The following is an 18,162-nucleotide window of genomic DNA, read 5'->3' on the forward strand; positions in this document are numbered from 1 at the left end:
CTATTCTCTTAATTTTCGGAATTTTAGGGTGAATGATGCAACTGAAGTACCCTGGGGATATGAGCTCCAGCTCCAACAGACTTGGAGAAATTTTAATGTTTGTTGAGATGCTAAAACGCCGGTCTTTGGATTACCCACAGACCCTTACATAATAGGACCGTAAGAACAAGGTACGTCCTTTAATTCGTGCACAATGCCTATAGAAGCGTTACGATCTATACATATAGATCTATGTCCACAGAAACACTGTTAGGATGACGATATTAATGCGCTTTACAGGAGTACTGACCTGTAATCTTTGAGGCATCATCTATTTCAGAATCCGAAAGTTGGTCCACTTTGGCCACCACTTGAGACATGCTTTTGTCAGTATAAATAGGTGGTTTCGTTCGGTTTTGAGTCCTGGGTCCTCTCTAGTGCTACTGATCCCCACGTAGTCGAAAGTCGAATCAAAAAGAAGCCTCCCTTGCAGTTGGGTTGTGCAGCGTTTGCGTGCCTTCGCGTGAGTCACAACAGATTTCGGTGCACACTCCGTATACACGCACACTGTGCACACGCGTGCGGTTGCAACCTCGGCCCCTATTGAACACACTCTCGCACACCCACCGATGGCTGTCGAAGTGTGCTGCATTGCTTGCCTCGTTTGTAGGCACTATTGGCAAAGCACCGGCGCTTCTCGTGTGCGTCCGTGCCGCCGCCTCGCCCACACGGGTGCACGTGTGCGCAGAGGCACGTGCGCGTGTGCATGCCAGGAAGGAACCAATCCACACCCTCCGATCACCCATCTGTGTGCGCGCATGTTTCACACCGCACACATTACTGAATTGCATCAGCTTACCAGTGTGCTCTTGGGTACTAGTTTTTTTTTTAAAATGCACCACTCATTCAATTTCAGCTCAAATTTACAATGGTATTAGTTCATTTTTAATGTTCCAACAGATATAAAGTACCTTTTGAGGTGCTTTTCTTAGAATATAGCCCCCTTCACTTCAGAGTTACATTAGAAATAATATTCCTCTATAATGCAGGCAAAATAACCAAAAACTTCTGTAACTAAAATCTAAGTAGTAGCGGTTACTTTTGGCTACAAGATTTTCCATGCATTCCAGCCTCGTTGTAACTCTTCTACATGCATATCAGCACCTTAATTCTACTGAAAGACAAGAATTAGCCAAATGAGAGCTGGTTCATCGCAGTAGCACTCAAAATGAACTGGATGTATTTATGCAACAGTGGGTACAAACTGTAAGGTGTATATGCTTAAAATTAGATTCAGATGCGTATCTCGGAAATAGAGTTATTTAGTAATCGAAGATGGTAAATTAGTGCGAAAACTAAATAGAAATACAATCTAACGCTGCATTGGTGACGAAGCAGAATATCTTCTGATCAAGCACCCTGTCGCATGCTGCGATAGTGCTTATGTATTAAGCCGGTTGGATACTACTTTCGTCAAGGGACCTTAAATAAAGCTAGTCGGCCTCTGAGGAACAATGACATCGATTGATAAGCAATTATAGATGAAGTGGTCCAAGCCTACTATTGAACTTTCACTTCATTGAGGCAGACAATTTAGAAATCTGAAAGAAGGTAACAAAGTGTGGTTATCCCATTCGGCTGTTACTTTCTCACCCAGCACACACGGGATGGCTGTACATTGCTTCGGCTTCTGTTTTTCTCATTTGGATTTTTGTTTGTGCCATGCTCTCAAACTTGATTTTGTTTCAGCTTTTATAGAGTTTAGAGTTATAGAGTTTAAATAAAATGACATAATGGGATAATTTAACTTCGTCTACTGTCCATAACCTTACTTGCTGGTCATGTGTTGTTCAAGTCGAAGAGGGCCAAGGGAAGTTTTAACGACTCGTCAGGTGACGCACATCGGTGCAATACTAAAAGAAAACTCATTTTATATCTTGAGTTACTTCTGTCACCCTTGTTCATTAAAGCTATGGGTGAAGTTCTAGACGAAGTTATGTATTCATACTAAGTGGCTGAACTTATTTTGCTAATTTGAACACACATATCTGAGTTTATAAATGTGATAGACATAAGTTATTAACAAGGTGTATTTTGGCAATCCCTGTCAAGTTGGGTATTAAACCTCATAATTATGAAGCATGGGCTCAAAATTATCTCATTTTGACCTCTTTTGCTCCTAAACATTTAGGAATGGGAGGGAGGGGTGATGCAGTCGTCTAAAGGAATCCTTATCAGACGGATAAAAATAAATAAGATTATGTATATACAAATTACAATTTTAGAAAAAATCCCATCAATCAGAGGGTTTTGTGGCAATATTCCCCTGCAAACAAGTATGGAATAAGTGTGAGGCCTTTAATGTGCTGACGCCTTTCGGAAAGGAGTAATTTTTTCACTAGATCATCCAAAATGCACCTACTATTTTAACGTGGCGCAGAAGTAGTTTGCCAGAGCTTTTAACTCAAGATTGACTTTCTACGGATTCTTATTAAGTAGCAATGATTATGTCCAGATCTTCATAGTTCTGTCAATTCGGTAAATAGTTGCTCCAATCACACCGATTTTTAACCCCATGTACATTACACAAGGAAATATCTACGCCATTTACACCCCCCGGCTGTTTAAACTTCTCAATCCTTTGGTTTTTAATCCTGGCACCTCAGTTATAGCGTCCTAAGTTTGAAAAGCCAATATGCTAGCTGAGACCTTGATTTGCAGTTGTTAAAACTTAAACCATTTCACGCATCGAATAAAAACTTGCTTTTACCCTTATATAATCGTCCGTTTCTTTTCGAAATGACCGATTTTGGTGCCGCAAACATTCCACTAATGTAAAAGAGAATATTTCATCCACTAAATACAAAGAGGATTTATACTACTGTAAGTTGACACATGTAGTCGCAATTTGGCAGTTACAAAATCAAAGGTAAAGGCACTCTAGATGTGTAAGCAAGCCTAACTTATGTAATTGGCCAAAATCACTTTGACTGCCTTATTATTTATGCAAAAAAATGCAAAAATTCACCCATCTTTATATTGCTTTGTCACAGAGAAAATATTTAATTGTGCAATTTCTAGTATACCACTTTAAAAGATGCAAAAAGAGATCAAATTAAGAAACAACTTTTCTTATTTGTATCAATTTGCACCTAGTGAATAAGTATAACAGCATCTAACTAATCACCTCAAAGGCAATTTCTTGTATTTTCACCCGTGGAGGATGTAAGTATAGGGGTGGCGGTGGGTATGTATGCATATCATTATTCCAGCATCCGGCGTTTATTAAACCGCACTTTAATGCATGTTGATTCGCACGCAAATCTCAGGTCTGGCACTTCGGCATTGCATTTAACCGAAACCTAGCTTCCATTCCTCTCACACCTAACATCCATGTGACACATTATGATGGGGGAGGGAGGCGGGATAACGCGAGTGCTACCACCGACCTACCCACCCCGTCATATTCCTGCAACCGCGAGCGCAGCCTCTGATGTGACACGCCAGAGGCGAGTGAAGAAACCTCCTTCTGCCTTTCCCCATCTCCTTCTCCCCTCTCCATATCTTAAGTAAATATGACCGCACTTAGAAAAAAATATTGCGTGCCTAGTTAGGGGTATCTGAAGGGGGAAGGTAGCCCCAGTTTCGTTAATGGAAGTAATAGTCTAACGTGTAAAATGCTTTATTTCGAAGCTGAGGGACAAATAAAATACACAAAATATGTGACATATTGCAGATATGAGTGAGAGTCATAGGCAAAACAGAGGTAGATTCTTCTCCCAAATCCTTCTACAGAAAAGAACAATGTCGAGATGTGGAGTCGAGTAAATAATGATTGCGAATGTGTCGCTCCAAGTTAGCTCGTTGACCGAACTTTTTCAAGCAAAGCGAGCAATGAAATGGTCGCTCTTTTTGGTGTATATTTCTAATGTGGCGCTGGAGGTTAGATGAAATACTAAAGCACCTCGGACAGAAGGCACACTTGTAAGGCTGCTCTCCTGTGTGAGTGCGAATGTGCCGAGTCAAATTGGCTGAACGGGGGAACATTTTGCCACAATACTGACAGTGAAAACGCTCTCCACTCCTCTTCGACGGAAAAGAAGGGGAGGAGAGAGAATTGGCAACTAATAGCTCCGGTTCTTTTCCACAAATCCGGCGCATTCTGATGGGCAAATGAATGCGTTTGGGACAAGGAGGTGAAAGTGTAAGTGAATCGAATGGAGGCATAGGAAACAGCGCCTTTGCAAGTCGCGTCAATTCGGGCAGGGTGAGTGATCGGTGTGCGATGATTTTGCCCAGCTCAGCTGGTGTAGGGATGCCTCTATACGTGCCATCCCACCGGAAGTGAGTTGGAAATATAGCCAACGGCGTCATTTCCGTTGGTCTGATACTGACGCAGGGGCTACACGTGTTGTGTCTCTCTCCACCCTCTGGCTTGGAGAGATCCAGAGGAAGAGGAAGGCAGCGAGGGGTTGTCGCTGGTAGGCTACTACTATCGCTGCCACTACTGTTGATAGTAGTGGTGGCGGTGATGGGAGTAGTGGCAGCAGCAGTGATAGCAATGGCTCTTGTGCCTTCCGATTCGCTCTGCACGTTAATCATGGCGTCCGCGTTCCTACAAACAATAAAACCACACATGGCCAGGGCCCATCAAAGGCGGTGCCGCGTTGCCATGTGGCCAGTTGCGGGGGGCGATGGTGTATCAGTGCATCCACCTAATTTGTAAGCGCGTCTTCCTGTTTGTATAAAATCAGATGGCCGTGCGAAGGGTAAGGATTTGTGTGGCTTGAACGAGATAATTATTTTAAAAAAGCAGTACAGGATACTCCAAAGGTTCATATATTTATCACGAACACCATTTTTATCCTCCTTAAAATGAGTACAGATGCAAACTATTCGTTAGTTTATGTATTCATGAATCCTGTTTGATTAACTTGAACGCTTCACGAAAACGGACAACTGTTAATGAATAAGGTATTTTTAATAGGGGCTCTACAACATCAAACACAGGTCCAACTATCCTAACTTTTCCGTTACTGTTAGTTCTTATCACTGGTTTCCGGTTCAGATCGAATAGATTTTAAATTTTTACCTGTGGAGTGTCCCCCGTTTAAGGAACTAAAATAGACTGGAAAATTCCAAAAATTGGGTCGGAATTCTGATTAACCTTATTGGCTACATGCATAGCCACGCACTTTAAGCAAATACAAATGTAGTTTGAGTGTATGTAATCATTCACCACAAGCGTATTTGTTCCCCGTTTTGTACGTCTACCAGCCTCAAACTTTCCGGTATGTCCATTGTTATGTCTTAACTCCCTCTAGCATGAGTCTTCTTTTCTTCATCCTTCCAAAAACACCGTTGATCGTGATTGCATCTGCTTCCTTCCCCTTTTGCCATAAGACGGCAGCAGCAACGACTTCCGAGGAGAGGAGGAGGCGACAAGAGAGAATTAATGAGGCCTCTCACCACAGTGTGGGTGGTGCCTTGGAGAGGATGGAGGTCACCGGAAATCGCGATTGTTTTGGGAGAAGCCCGTGGCTGTCGGAAACGCTGTAGATAGCCTACGGACGATAAGACTTGCGGCTGGTCCGCTTATTGTCCTACCACTCCAATGCCGCTGACACCACCACACCGACGGCAGAGGCATCATCATTGTCATCAGTAACTTGGCTCTTTTGTGGTCACTGATGCTAACACTCTGTTACAAACCACACATTGGCGCATGCATGCTTCTTTTGCAAAAACTCAAGCACCACTTTCTTGCTTTACAAAGTTCTTCTTCCATAGTTTGTGCTTATATGCGCGTGATCATCAAGAAGACAATCATGGAAACATGAACGATTAAGGACAAACGTATTCAAGATTTATTTCCCCCTTAAAGCCGTAGTGTAAATAAAGTTTTCAATAGACCAGAGATTCAGTTCTTTTCAAAGCACCTTTATAAATTCAGTCTCAGTCTTGCATATGTTGTCTATTTAAAATATGGTAATCATGCTGCTTCTTATCACTCCGCAAATTAATTATTGACATCACAGCGCACCATAATACATTCAGTATCGAAAGTGACTTACATCCTGTTAAATGAGTTAATTAAGAAGTTATAAAGTAACATATGCTAGACCTGCAAATAAACTGAATCCTGGAACTCAGGTAAGCATGAATGTGACCTATCCTCGGCTACATTGCTTCTCGATATTTACATTTACGGAAGTGTGTTCGCCTGCTCCAAGCTGCATACTATCAAGATAAGAGAGCATCAGTCAGCCAAATCCCCATGCCTCGTTGTCCACGCAAGCAGGCCACGACGGAAGTTGTGGCGACGCGCGCAAGGATGTGGAGGGATGGGGATTAAGGGTTTGACTATGGGAGAAGTACCCGATCGAAATAATCGAGCGGTCTACTCTTTTGTAGAAGATCCAGTTAGCTGTAGGGATCGGGAATTACAATGCATGTCTACGAAGGCAAATATGTTTAGGAAACATCTTCTTGCTGTGTCAAATGTTTTCCTTCTCTATGAAAACTTATAAGCCGCCATCTGGTTGGGGTAAGGCATCAATGTCACCGCTTTGTAGGACAGATTTAACATAACGTGTTGCCATAATGGTGCACTTAATTGGATTCTAGATTCCTCATTGAAGCTTCACCCTTTACATTCTCCACTTCAAGCTCTCAATTATTTTAGTACTTGCCTAAGGAATATAGAGATTTTAACAGATATTTACCAGTAAATTCAGTAATTTATGCTTCTAAATGAGATGTTGTTTCCACTCAAACATTTAGCAAGCAAAAATACGTGTTCCAAGAGCTTCAGTGCATCATTTTATATAGATAAATAATTCCATGCTGATGAGGTGTTTTAAACTATGCCTTATCGGCAGGAAGATATGTTAGTTGAGATTCTTTCACACATAAAAGAAGCGCAAAGCAAATAATCGAGGCGGCTATGGGATACGACAGGTGGAAGCGACTACTGGTGTTTGCTACACCGCCATCTCCTACTCAACCAACTTTACTCTCCCTATCCTACCCATTGGCCTTCTTTGGATGAGTCCACTCATCATCGCCAGCGTTTTTACAATTTAAAGTACGTCAGTAGCACCCTATTGCATCTGACATAAAACACAGTAATCACTACAAATGAAACAAATATCTCATTTGGCCCAAAAATAATGCGCCCCATCCAACCAGGGCACAAATGTGAAATAATCCCACCCTCAAAAGTTGCATAAGTCAGAAGCTGTCGTTCATGTATCCAAATTTGTGTGATAGTTTCATGTGCAGATTAAAAAGATCTGTTTTCCCTTAAGGATAAACATTTAACGAACAGCACGAAAAAATTAATATTTGGAAACTTGTCTGTTATGATATGGTGTTCGAGAAGGCATATACTTGCTAATAATACAAATATGCATCAAAAACAGGCAAAGTTCACTATCGGGAGGTCGCACTAGGATTGGCCAAATTTGTTGACTCCTTTATAATCTGGCAATCAGTATCATTTCGTTTTGGTCCATGAAGCCTCCAAACAAATTGGCATTTTGATGTCAAATCAAAAAATAAACTAAGAGTGCACATTTCATTAGATGGAACAAATTAGATGGCTTTGTAATTGTTGTGAAAACCTTTGAATCAAGTGGAGTCATGGGGTCCTTCGGGAGATACCATGTCATATCAGATATGCTTAAGCGTGGCGATTTTACACAATTTAAACATTAATACAACGAGATCACAAGTGTGTTTCGATGAGACTAGTTTTCGGTTCTCACTTTTACTTCAAACTAATGATATCCCACAGTTTCCCATGTTTGGCTTATCAGTGCCAAAACATTTGCATGAGTAAAATGTCAGACTTTATGCTCAACAGCATTCTATATTTTTCCGCTAAGTTCTATTATATTTCTGCAAACAAGTATAAATTATAATAAACCTTTTAATTTCATCTGTACTAAGCACAATTGCGTTATCATTCAAAGTGTACTCAGTGTAATAATCAAAGAGGTCTGTGGATTTGAAACCAGTGGAAATAAATGAGTGAGGTAACTTACAACACCTAATAACCTTTGAGGAACAGGTAAAACTGCACAGCGAGCATTATATATGAGGAGGTAAATTCGACACCTCCACCTCTACTTCTTCATTGGATGACCATGCAGTCTAGCTTACAGCCTCCTCCTCCACTCCGGTCTCACCAGCGAGCGCTTCCTCACTCCCTCCCTCCTCCACACCCCTATGCCTCGAAGATGCCGTGGATGGGTAAAACGGAGCGGGGGAAGGAGCTCAGCAAAGGGTTCGCTGCTCTCCTCTCAGGAACATTGGTTTATCTGCGTTTGAAGCCAGCCAATCAGAGGCTCATAAACGAGCGATTGGCGTTGTGAGCACACGGCGGGTCCAACTGAGCGACAGCGAAGGCGCATGAGTTCATCAAATGACCAAGACTACGTATCTGACAAACCTAACGATGATATTTGGATTAGTCCGTAGTCTTATCAGATGTAACCTTGCATATGGATACAAAAATAGTTCTAGTGACACGGTTATTGTAAACGTTATGTGCCCTGATTGTATAATGTGGCTATGAAAACGGATATTAATTTTGGAACGCAGTTTTCTTGATGTAAACCTCGGCGAATGCACACAACTCCAGAATGAGCGCAACTTTGCAATCGCACTTTTTAAAGTGATTAGTAAAGCACCGCCGCTTAGCATGAATGCATACTTCGTTATGCCTTTGAATATGCATCTTTCCAGTCACGATTTTGAAATCTGAAAACGTAGACACCCAGGATTAGATGCAGATGAAGGTGGCTCTCCCGGAGAAGGTCAAGGAGTTGTTAAAATCGTCCTTAAGAGCAGATGCTCTTCAATAGGATCCAGTGGGGCTCAAAATACTTTAGCACATGGGCTTATCTGTTGATTATTAACGCTGAAGTTTAAATTATTCCAACAATTTAGGTTGCGAAGGCGATAAGAGATTTGATGAGATCTTCAGATTATTACAAGTTTCTTTACAGTGAAAGCTAGTGTACTACCTATGGTGAATAGATGCATGGATGCGAAGCATCAAATGCACAACCGGTAGAAAGCAAATAATCCCTTTAATAGGAATTCAAATTACATCATGGAAAAAATGCTTAAAAGTGTCATTTACAACTTGTGTTTTTAAAGGTATTGGAAGGTTGGAAAATATTTTGAGCCATGATAGATCTTAAGCCATTAAAAACGGCAGCTTTTTAGGTCAATCGAATTATTATAAAATTAATAAAAATATTCAAAAATCGCTCAAATTATGTGGCATTTCTACAAATTACAAATGCCCTAGGTATTAATTTTGATGTAGTGTTTAGTGTACAAGTAGCACTTTGCCATCCTGGAATGTATTAATTCAAATGTCTAATTTTGAAAATTAAATGGCATATCTTTTCCTTAAACTTGTGTAATTCTGTAAATGAACATATCTACTGAAGTCAAGTGCAATGGATACTAACCTTTTAACTAGATTGCGCGTAGGATATTTCCCCACCCTGTGCCCTGTTTGCCTCTAAGTTTTATTGTGTACCTTTTCAGGGAAAGTATTTATAGTGTGTTTATATTGGGTTTTGTGCAAATTTTGGTTATATATAAAAGAAAATTAAACCAAGTAGGATGAAATGCCTCAGTCTTGTAAATGCTACGTTAGACTAGGCATTCTAGGTACTTCGTTTCCAGTTATTCACGTTCTTCCACTGTAATCAAGAGATACATCGTCCTCACATCAAGAACACGTTTTGGTTTGTGAACACTCTTCTACTTATTTCTCTAAATTAGCTCTTAAATTACATGCTAATAGAAAACTGTGCTATTTCCAAAATTGCTATTCTCCACGTAACCAACACAGACAACTCAGACCATTGTTTGCCGAATTTTTGAGGATAAGGTGATTAATAATTTCTCAACAGCGTATCGATAGTTTGGAAGGTTTCCTTTTCCGGTAAATGCAGCGTAACAAACAGTTAGCTTGAAACCTGAGACAACGGCCGGTACTCATGGGCCGAAAACAGGTGTATGAAGGTTTGATAAGAGTGCGGCTAAAAATATTTAAACGCTAAAAGCAAACTGGTAAGATGAAGGATTAAGATAAGCCAATCCTTACGCTTTAAGGAGTGCCAGAAAGGAAAACTTACAATATGGTTTTCTTTACTATAAAGATGAAATAGTTTTGCACCATGAGGCTACATGGGAAGAAGACTGGAGCCTCGGCAACAGTCCTAAACATTCGCAATAGTAGGGTTGAATAAAGCTTAATTGTATCTGTAAAACCGTTAATATTTTTTTGGTATTCCAGTACTACCTTGAGGCGTTATAGTTCCATACGACAGATGCTCGAGTGCGATGGAGTGGGTAGAAAAAGTGCTGAAATAAATCGTAAATTAGGAACCAAGATCAAGAAAGGGGAAACCAGGCCAATCTTCGGCAGAGGCAATGAATGACTAAATGTATCGCAAGTAGCACCAACCGAGCCCTAAGTGTTAAATTTGGAAAATTATTCACCGTAGTAGCCAGACTCACAATGGACTATTTTCTGCGAATTAAGTGCGGTAGACGATTTTTCGCAGAACCTTAAGACTCTCACTCAACCGTAAATAGATTTGACATTTCGTCGACTTTACCTTCGTTCCCTAGTCCTCCGGGCATTTCAATGACAAAGTAGCCGAATTACTACTAATACAGAATAGTGGATATTTTAAATGCCTGCTAAAAATAACTTAATACTTTAATTTTCCGGGATTTTAAAACAGTATTGCTATCAGAAGCCACCCGTTTCATGCTATACACTGGACACAAACAGTATGCGGTATCAATGAGCACTGATCGATTAAAATATGTACACATTTTTATTTACGGTTAAAAGTAGTTCTGTTGGAAGAAAGAACAATCAAAGAGCGTATTGCTGAGATAGATCAACCATTTTAATGCCAGTGCCCAGTCAGCTTAAAAGGGGATGAATATCGCCACTTAATGTTACTAGAAAAAAAAAACATTTTAACACAAATTTTTACAGTCTTTTCAATTATTGCGACCAAGTTTATCCAATGAAGCTTACAGCTATGTTATGGAGTATCCAGATCTTCATAAGATGACTTAAAGTGGTATTGTTTGGCGTTTTAAAGTTGGTATTTTGTTTAACTGTGTGTTGAATTATGCCAACACTTCAGTCCGCACAAATTGCACTTCCGCTCTGCAACACGGCCTTTAGGTCATGCTAGTAGCCTCCCGGCCCTTCTGTATGTTTGTGTTATGTTTTGCCACACCGCCGCGGGTTGTTACTAATTCAGGGAAGGATCGGAGCGCTATAATTGATGGTTATGCTCAAATTAAATGAAGCTTTAACTTACAGGGGAAGTCGCATACGTCACGAAGCCACCAAAACGTTATTATAATGTGGGGATTAGGGGAGAGCATGAAAAACACAGTAGACTGTATCATATTAATTTATAATATGGCTAGCATAAGTGTTAGCGTGCTTCTAAAGTATGTGGACTATTTCATAGATAATTAATCGACGTTAAAGTAAATGTAGGCTGGAAGCACTAAGATACCCCTAGCGACTTAGAGGGGAAATCAGGCAGTCCTCAATTTCTCACTAAGTAAAGAAAAAAATAAGTCCTATTTAACCTTTGTAGTATATTGGTTGTTTAACTCTCGCTTTTAGTAAACGAAAACTTTGGGTCACCACAATCACAACTGACGTCTACCATCGGCGAATACCTAGCTCCATGGACTTCAGGAAGGCCATCAACAACTGAGGTGATATTAGCTTTGAACCATCTGAAAAGTTTCCCTGCCATACCTGCATAAAAATTTCTACAAAGTGAAATCTTGATAGCTCCTCCACTTCTCTACTGGCTGGATAGAACCCTGATGGATATTACTAGGGCAGCGCTGAAGTGAGAACACCGTGGCAAGGTGGAAGAAACGAGAAACCCCATCCACACAGAAGTGGGTTAAATCCCGTCCAACTTTACATGAGTAAGCTTTTTAGCCAGTGTCCTTAAGTCTAGTCATAAACATGCGTATTGGCCAGCATATCATCCTTATCCACAATATGGTTTCCACACAGGACGAAACCCCAGATACGATGGAATTGCCAAGCGGGATCATTGACGTTGCGGTTAAACATCTCCTCAGTTGGATGGAAATTCAATGGCTGTCACGGATGGCTCGTGAGTGCTTTCTTTCAGCACTGATTACTTTGTGATGGTTGACAAAGGAGATTGACTAAGGGGGTTGCTGGGGGCGAGGCTCAAATGAAGAGCGACGATTTAATGTGTTGGTTAATTGTTTAACTCTCAGTTTTGGTAAAAGGTTACTTTGCGTCTTGGCCATTGAGCCTTTGTCAGGTAAACCAGCCTCCAAACCATGTCAGTAGCATCAGGCCCTTCTGTATGTCGAATATAAATGTATTCTGCTCAAGTATTATGTCTTCTTCCGTCTTCAATGAAGTCTCAGGAAGCTACAAAGAATGTACTATGTCACAAGTAGCACTTTATAAAAAAAGAGAAATTGGAATGCATTAGAAATTTACTCAAAGTTCGTGCTAATAGTGTTGTTTAAAAATCCCTTTTACAAGGATATAGTTGATTGGTCAGTGTGTTCGAACTGGTGTGCGTCTAAGTAACTTTGACGCTGAGCATGAGTTACGGTCGTTCTCCCCCGCGTATTGATGGGATGGTTTCTCTTAAAGTGGATAATTTGGCTTATAGAACTACTGTTGAAGATCTTCGCAGAATTTTTTCTCGCTACGGCGAAGTTGGTATGTTTCAAATGTTTCTGATAATTTGGCCTTAGGCGATGTGTATATTCCGCGAAATCCCTATTCGATGGATAGCCGGGGTTTTGCCTTTGTGAGATATTATAGTGATCGTGATGCTGAAGACGCTATTCGTGGGATGGATGGTCGTAAAATTGATGGAAGAGAAATTCGTGTGCAGCGCGCTATGTATGGTAGACCAAATTCTCGTAGACGTGGGCGGTACGTGTTCATTTACCACATTTTCTTCCTATTTTTCCTGTTCCACCCAAATATTGTAACTTTTTAGACGTTCATCAACACCTAGGCGTAGACGCTCAAGGTCTTACTCCTCGCGTCGTAGATCAAAGGATCGCTATGACGATAATGATTATAAGAAAGATAAATATCGTGACAGCCGCTCTCGTTCTAGAGATCGGTATTAATTAACGTGCTTATATGTACACCCTTTCCATGCTGATAGTCTTTTATTTGGCTTCTAGCGAAGGACTCGGGGGAGCTGTAAGGTGTGTCTTCATGTCGTCGCTATCTGCTGCTTTTTGCCGCTGATGAAACTGCAGACGGTTGATGGCCTAGAATGCTGATAGGAGCTGTTAGTAACGCCTTCATTGTCGAGCGCTGTGCCGCAAGGTGGTGTACGGATTTGGGTCGCTAGCGGATAATGTTGCTTGGTTTGCAGTGCGGGCTCTTCCATCTGGAAGTGGTGCGGCGTTCCTGTGGCTGTTTCCTGAGCAGATTTTCTGCGAAATGGCAGACTAGCGGTCACGTGGATAGTTTGGTGTGTCTCCCTGATGCAGTGGAGGAGCGGCATCTGTCCGGTGATCCAGGCAAGTCGAGAACGGCATCAGCTAGCAGATGTAGTGAAGGTGGAGTTAATTGCGGAGGTAGAACTAACATGCGCTTCTGCGCCTGAGCGGTATGCATGTTTTGTGCAAACTAGCACGCTAATAAATACATTCCATCTTTTCTGCGCCTTGATGTGGTGTCTCTGTTGACCTCGAGGAATGTTCCCGCAAAAGTCCCTACTGGTGGATTTTATTTATGGCCCGTTAGTGTTAGGCGTCCTAGGGTTCTCGTGCACCAGTGTTAGCGTGGTGCCATGAATTGTGCTGGTAGGTGTATTCTGGTGGGTCTCCGTACCAACACGGTCAGGTACCTAAAGTCGCAGGTTGGTGAAGTCGGGTGCAAGGTGGTGTTTTGACCGCTTGGATGTGGTCTGTTAGTCTTGCACCTTCAACATAGTAGACAGGGTGAAGGCCTAACGGTAGCACTAATTTGGAGTAGCCTGGTTAATGGAGAATTAAACACTATTTCGAAGTGTTTATATGCAATCTAATACTGGCCATGCTTTTTCTTTATCAACAAAGTATAAGATAAGTCAAGTAACTTTGGCATCATACCTGTACATACATAAAACTGCATAGCTTACTCTCAATTGTTGAGTTTTAATCAACTCATACGCAATGCGCCTTTTGTGTATCCAGGAGGCGTGTCTGTAGGGTTGAACCGACTATGTCAGCTATTAATGAAGTTGTGAAGGAGCACCGAAAAGTGGTTTCATCTTGGCACCCTCAAACTAGTGTATGGGCACTTGCGCATGGTGCAACAATGTCTGCTCTTTGTGTAGCAGGATCTAGCTACATGGTTTTGATTCGAATGCGACAGTTCTTTAATCTTTATTCACAGCAGTATCTTCTGGGAACTCTACTTCCAGTTGTGGCACTTCCTAGTGTGGGTTATATTATCCTACAGGATGTATTTGTGGATCGAAAACTTATTAGTGGCTTTTCTTTACCGGAGACACGTAAATCACTTTGTTCCACTTGTCTGGAAATTCGTGGGTCTTTTATTCAGGTAAGGATTTTATAAATGCACCAGTTTATCCAGTATTCTTGGTGTTTGCAGGTCGCACACCTTGCTATATATTTTGCACCCACATGCCCGAAGTTGCGCTGGTGATCTTGACTCTTTTGTTTTTAGATGGTAGCTGGTGTTGTTGCACCCGTTCTGTTTTCTGTGTCTTCTTGCGCTTCCGCCTCGATTTCTTACAGAACTTTCCCCGTGCCCGAACTTACGAAATATCGTAAGGTGTTTGGCCTAGTTTGTAAGGCGTGTGGCAGCTTTTCCTCAACGCTCATTCTTCTCACTCTTGCCAATGCGGTGGTTGGTGGCTTCATAACTGAGAAAATGGTGGAACAACACGCATTGGTTAGTGCAACACGGGAGACCATTAACCCACTGAAATGATATCGGGATACCACAATTATGTAACCTCAGTGTCCAATTTTACAATATACTATTTTGCGATAACTGTTCCTTCTTTTTGCTTGTGACTCCAGCAATTGACTGTTTCCATCAGATTTCAATTGCTGCACCTAGATTATACATATGTACATCATCACAGACGTAAATAGGGCTTCTGAAGAAATTGTTCTGACCTTAAAATTTGGAATTTCTAGGGATGTTTGTGTTTAGTTCTATTTTATGTGATTCGTCTTGAACAAGACTTTGTATGCGTTTCTACTTTAGGATGTGTGCATCCTGGTTTCCTGCAGAGTAACTTGAGTTGGGAATGTGGTATTTAAGATAGCTGTTTTACGGACAAAGGCATTGTTATTTTCCAAGCCTTTTGTCAAATTGTTTATTATAAATGTTGAAAATTACTAATTTTACCACTTTAACTGTGAGGGTGAACGTTCGTGTTTCAGCTTTCAAATGTTACGGATCGAACCGGTGGATTGTAATGACTGTTTGCAGGTCATTAATCATATTCTTTCGGAATATTTAGGTACGCATCATTTTTGAGGAATATGGAGTATCAATATATGTGAACACGAACAGTCAGCTACAATATCCTGGTTTCATTTAGGTACTATTGTAAAAAATCCTCCTTATTTTTGTTACTGATTCATTCTATTTTACTTTAGGCTTGACACATTACCAAATTGACAAAGACAAAAATCTAATTTTAACCCAAGAAGATACCGAGTTGGAAAAAATAACGGAGGCGGTCGACCAACTGAAGGCGTCTGGGATCGATGCCTCTCTTATTTCTTCGGATAATCTCATTCATGAGGTAATTTAAAGTGCATAGATGTTTCTAATCCGATATGAATGGGGAATTGCGTATTCTTATTCTAGGTGGTTTGTTGTTTACGCTAAACTTATCTATTCCCTGTGACCATTTTGATGAGATCCCCAAACACCGTTGGGTTACGATTCACTGAAACATATTAGGCTTTCGAAGACTAAATCGATGCGTATTTGGTCGCTTTTTGCATAATTTAGTACTTCCATGAATAACAAGCTGATTTTTACCTCGTATAGATCCCCTTAAATTCTACGACTTTCTATTTGCGGTTAAAGTAATATAGTTTGTCACTTTAGGGCGACCGTTTGCCAATCAAACGGACTAATCGCTTCAGTGTTAGTGGCGAAAGTAGTGATGAGTTCGTTCGAAGTGTGGAGCGTCTGACGGCTGTTCTAGAACCCTCAAACTGGTGCCAGCGGGGTCACAACGTCCCCGGGTGGTGCATCAGCGTAGCGCCACTGTCGAGCATGAGCCCCTGCATTTCGGTGCTCGCCCAAATCAAGCCACTTCCCAAAGTACTGGGGCATGTGAAACGGGCCTTTGTTGGGCATTTGGATCAGGCCCGAGTTGGCAAGGTGCTCCTGGGTCTAGCTGGTAAAAGGCAAGCTATTATTGGTCTCGCCTTCTCAATTAAGCATTCCCAAACCGTATACTACTTCAGACTTTCCACAAATGAGTTTTGGATACCATTACCACTTTTCGATAATGGTTGCCCATAAATTATCTAGTCCTCATGCACTTGTTTACACGGAGTAATTCCTTTTCATGTAGTAATTCCGAACTGTCAAAACACTTATTTGGATATACCGATGCAAAGTAATTGTTAAACTACATCCCCCTTAAATATTTTTCTGGGTATTCCAGGTAAGGCCTGTTCGGTAAGGCTTGAAGTTAGAATCGACGCATGCTGCTCTCGTTTCATAATTATATTTTCTTGTGAAAAATTGTGCAGCTTTACGGAGGTGGATGGGGTAAAGTTGGTTTCCAAGTTATGTGAAATGACGGGCATCTCAAGAGGGGTTTTGGGGACTTGTCGTGTTCCCCTCTGTCCGCCTCACTCGCGCCGCCAACAAAAGACACTCTCCTCTCTTATCAAGGATGATGATGAGAGTCGTAGTTGGCCTTTCAACTTCCATCCGAATCAAACTCTTGAGTCGCTTCTGTCAGTTGAAGGTTGGGGAAATGGACGGGGTGAATGTACCAAACCATACTTCTCTTTTGAAGAAATTAAATGGTGCGTTTATGGGTTCCATTTTAAAAGGCCCTTGCAGTTATAAAACCTAAGTTTTATTTCTCAAAGTTAATAAGTGGGTTGGCCAAAGTCTTACACTTTAGCAAAGTTGGCTACATCTTTATCTAAATCCATGTTTGAAGATGGTGCAGCCTTTACCCACATTGCAACACAGTCGCTATAATTTGTAGTATGGAAACTTTGGTTAAATTTGGTAAATTTCTTGAATGCGTTAAACTGCGTTTCGATGATTACTGGCCCTAGGCACAACCGCTGGCTCCGACGAGCTGTTGACTTAGCGAAGAGCCGGTCTGGTGTTGTGAAAAACGCCTCGTGCGATCTTGAACACCCAGACTGCGTGTGCACCTGCATCGTCATTCATCCACACTTGGTCAAGCGTTCAGACCCCAATGAAGCCCAACCGCTGGCCGAAGCCGTGTCCACGGACGGCGAATCCCACATCGACCACGCCATCATGCTCGCAGCTAGCCAAGTTGGGCAGTATGATTTAAGATTCTATCACGCAACGAACTCAGTAGTCCAAATACTTGTTCTTAGCCTCGGAATCATTTTTGAGACTCATTTATGTCCCAGGGTAATGGGTCATGTAACCGATTTCAGGCTCAATCGGGAGCTGCACTATCCGACTGACGAAGACGGAAATGTAGAAGTGGGACGCGGCGGAAGATACCTTCTAACTGACTGCGACGTCTATCTCTCGACAGAACCGTGCCTCATGTGCGCAATGGCCCTGCTTCACTCGCGTGTTAAGCGAGTTTTTATCGCTCGTCGGCTCCCTTCCATCGGCGGTATGTGTAGCCGATGGAAACTTCCGCTGGTCAAGGGCGTCAATCACCACCTTCTTGTATTTGCACCCCGTGAGATCTAATCTCAAAAAAAGCTGAATATGGTACTGATGCCGTACCCATTTCCCGTGCATCCTCAATGCATCGAGAGAACCCAAGGGACAAGACATGTTTGTTTATTATACACAACTATTCACACCCAAAGTTTACAATTAGATAACGGTTGTCCAATGTCAAAAGTTTCTTCTATGTACAATCTTGAGGG

At 41.6% G+C, this 18,162-nt stretch overlaps 3 protein-coding genes across 3 annotated transcripts; 2 read left to right on the forward strand and 1 right to left on the reverse strand. All coding sequences in view use genetic code 11, as the record gives it.

The window, feature by feature from the left end:
• Positions 1–3,382: 3,382 nt before the first annotated feature.
• Positions 3,383–5,641, reverse strand: EGR_00122 (MDS1 and EVI1 complex locus protein EVI1; the record flags this gene model as incomplete). The annotated part of the gene is made up of 3 exons (XM_024489371.1): positions 3,383–3,543; positions 3,936–4,594; positions 5,487–5,641. 3 exons carry the CDS (start codon positions 5,639–5,641, stop codon positions 3,383–3,385), a joined length of 975 nt encoding a protein of 324 aa, XP_024356049.1.
• Positions 5,642–12,651: 7,010 nt separating this feature from the next.
• EGR_00123 (Splicing factor, arginine/serine-rich) lies at positions 12,652–15,354 on the forward strand (the record flags this gene model as incomplete). The annotated part of the gene is made up of 4 exons (XM_024489372.1): positions 12,652–12,772; positions 12,808–13,046; positions 14,456–14,623; positions 15,229–15,354. 4 exons carry the CDS (start codon positions 12,652–12,654, stop codon positions 15,352–15,354), a joined length of 654 nt encoding a protein of 217 aa, XP_024356050.1.
• A 130-nt stretch (positions 15,355–15,484) lies between these two features.
• EGR_00124 (tRNA-specific adenosine deaminase-like protein) lies at positions 15,485–17,980 on the forward strand (the record flags this gene model as incomplete). The annotated part of the gene is made up of 7 exons (XM_024489373.1): positions 15,485–15,557; positions 15,697–15,845; positions 16,157–16,454; positions 16,725–16,738; positions 16,823–17,094; positions 17,356–17,592; positions 17,686–17,980. 7 exons carry the CDS (start codon positions 15,485–15,487, stop codon positions 17,978–17,980), a joined length of 1,338 nt encoding a protein of 445 aa, XP_024356051.1.
• Between the last annotated feature and the right edge of the window lie 182 nt (positions 17,981–18,162).

Source organism: Echinococcus granulosus (genome assembly GCF_000524195.1).
Source record: "Echinococcus granulosus chromosome Unknown EG_S00001, whole genome shotgun sequence".
In the NCBI taxonomy this organism is placed as follows: Eukaryota; Metazoa; Platyhelminthes; class Cestoda; order Cyclophyllidea; family Taeniidae; genus Echinococcus; species Echinococcus granulosus.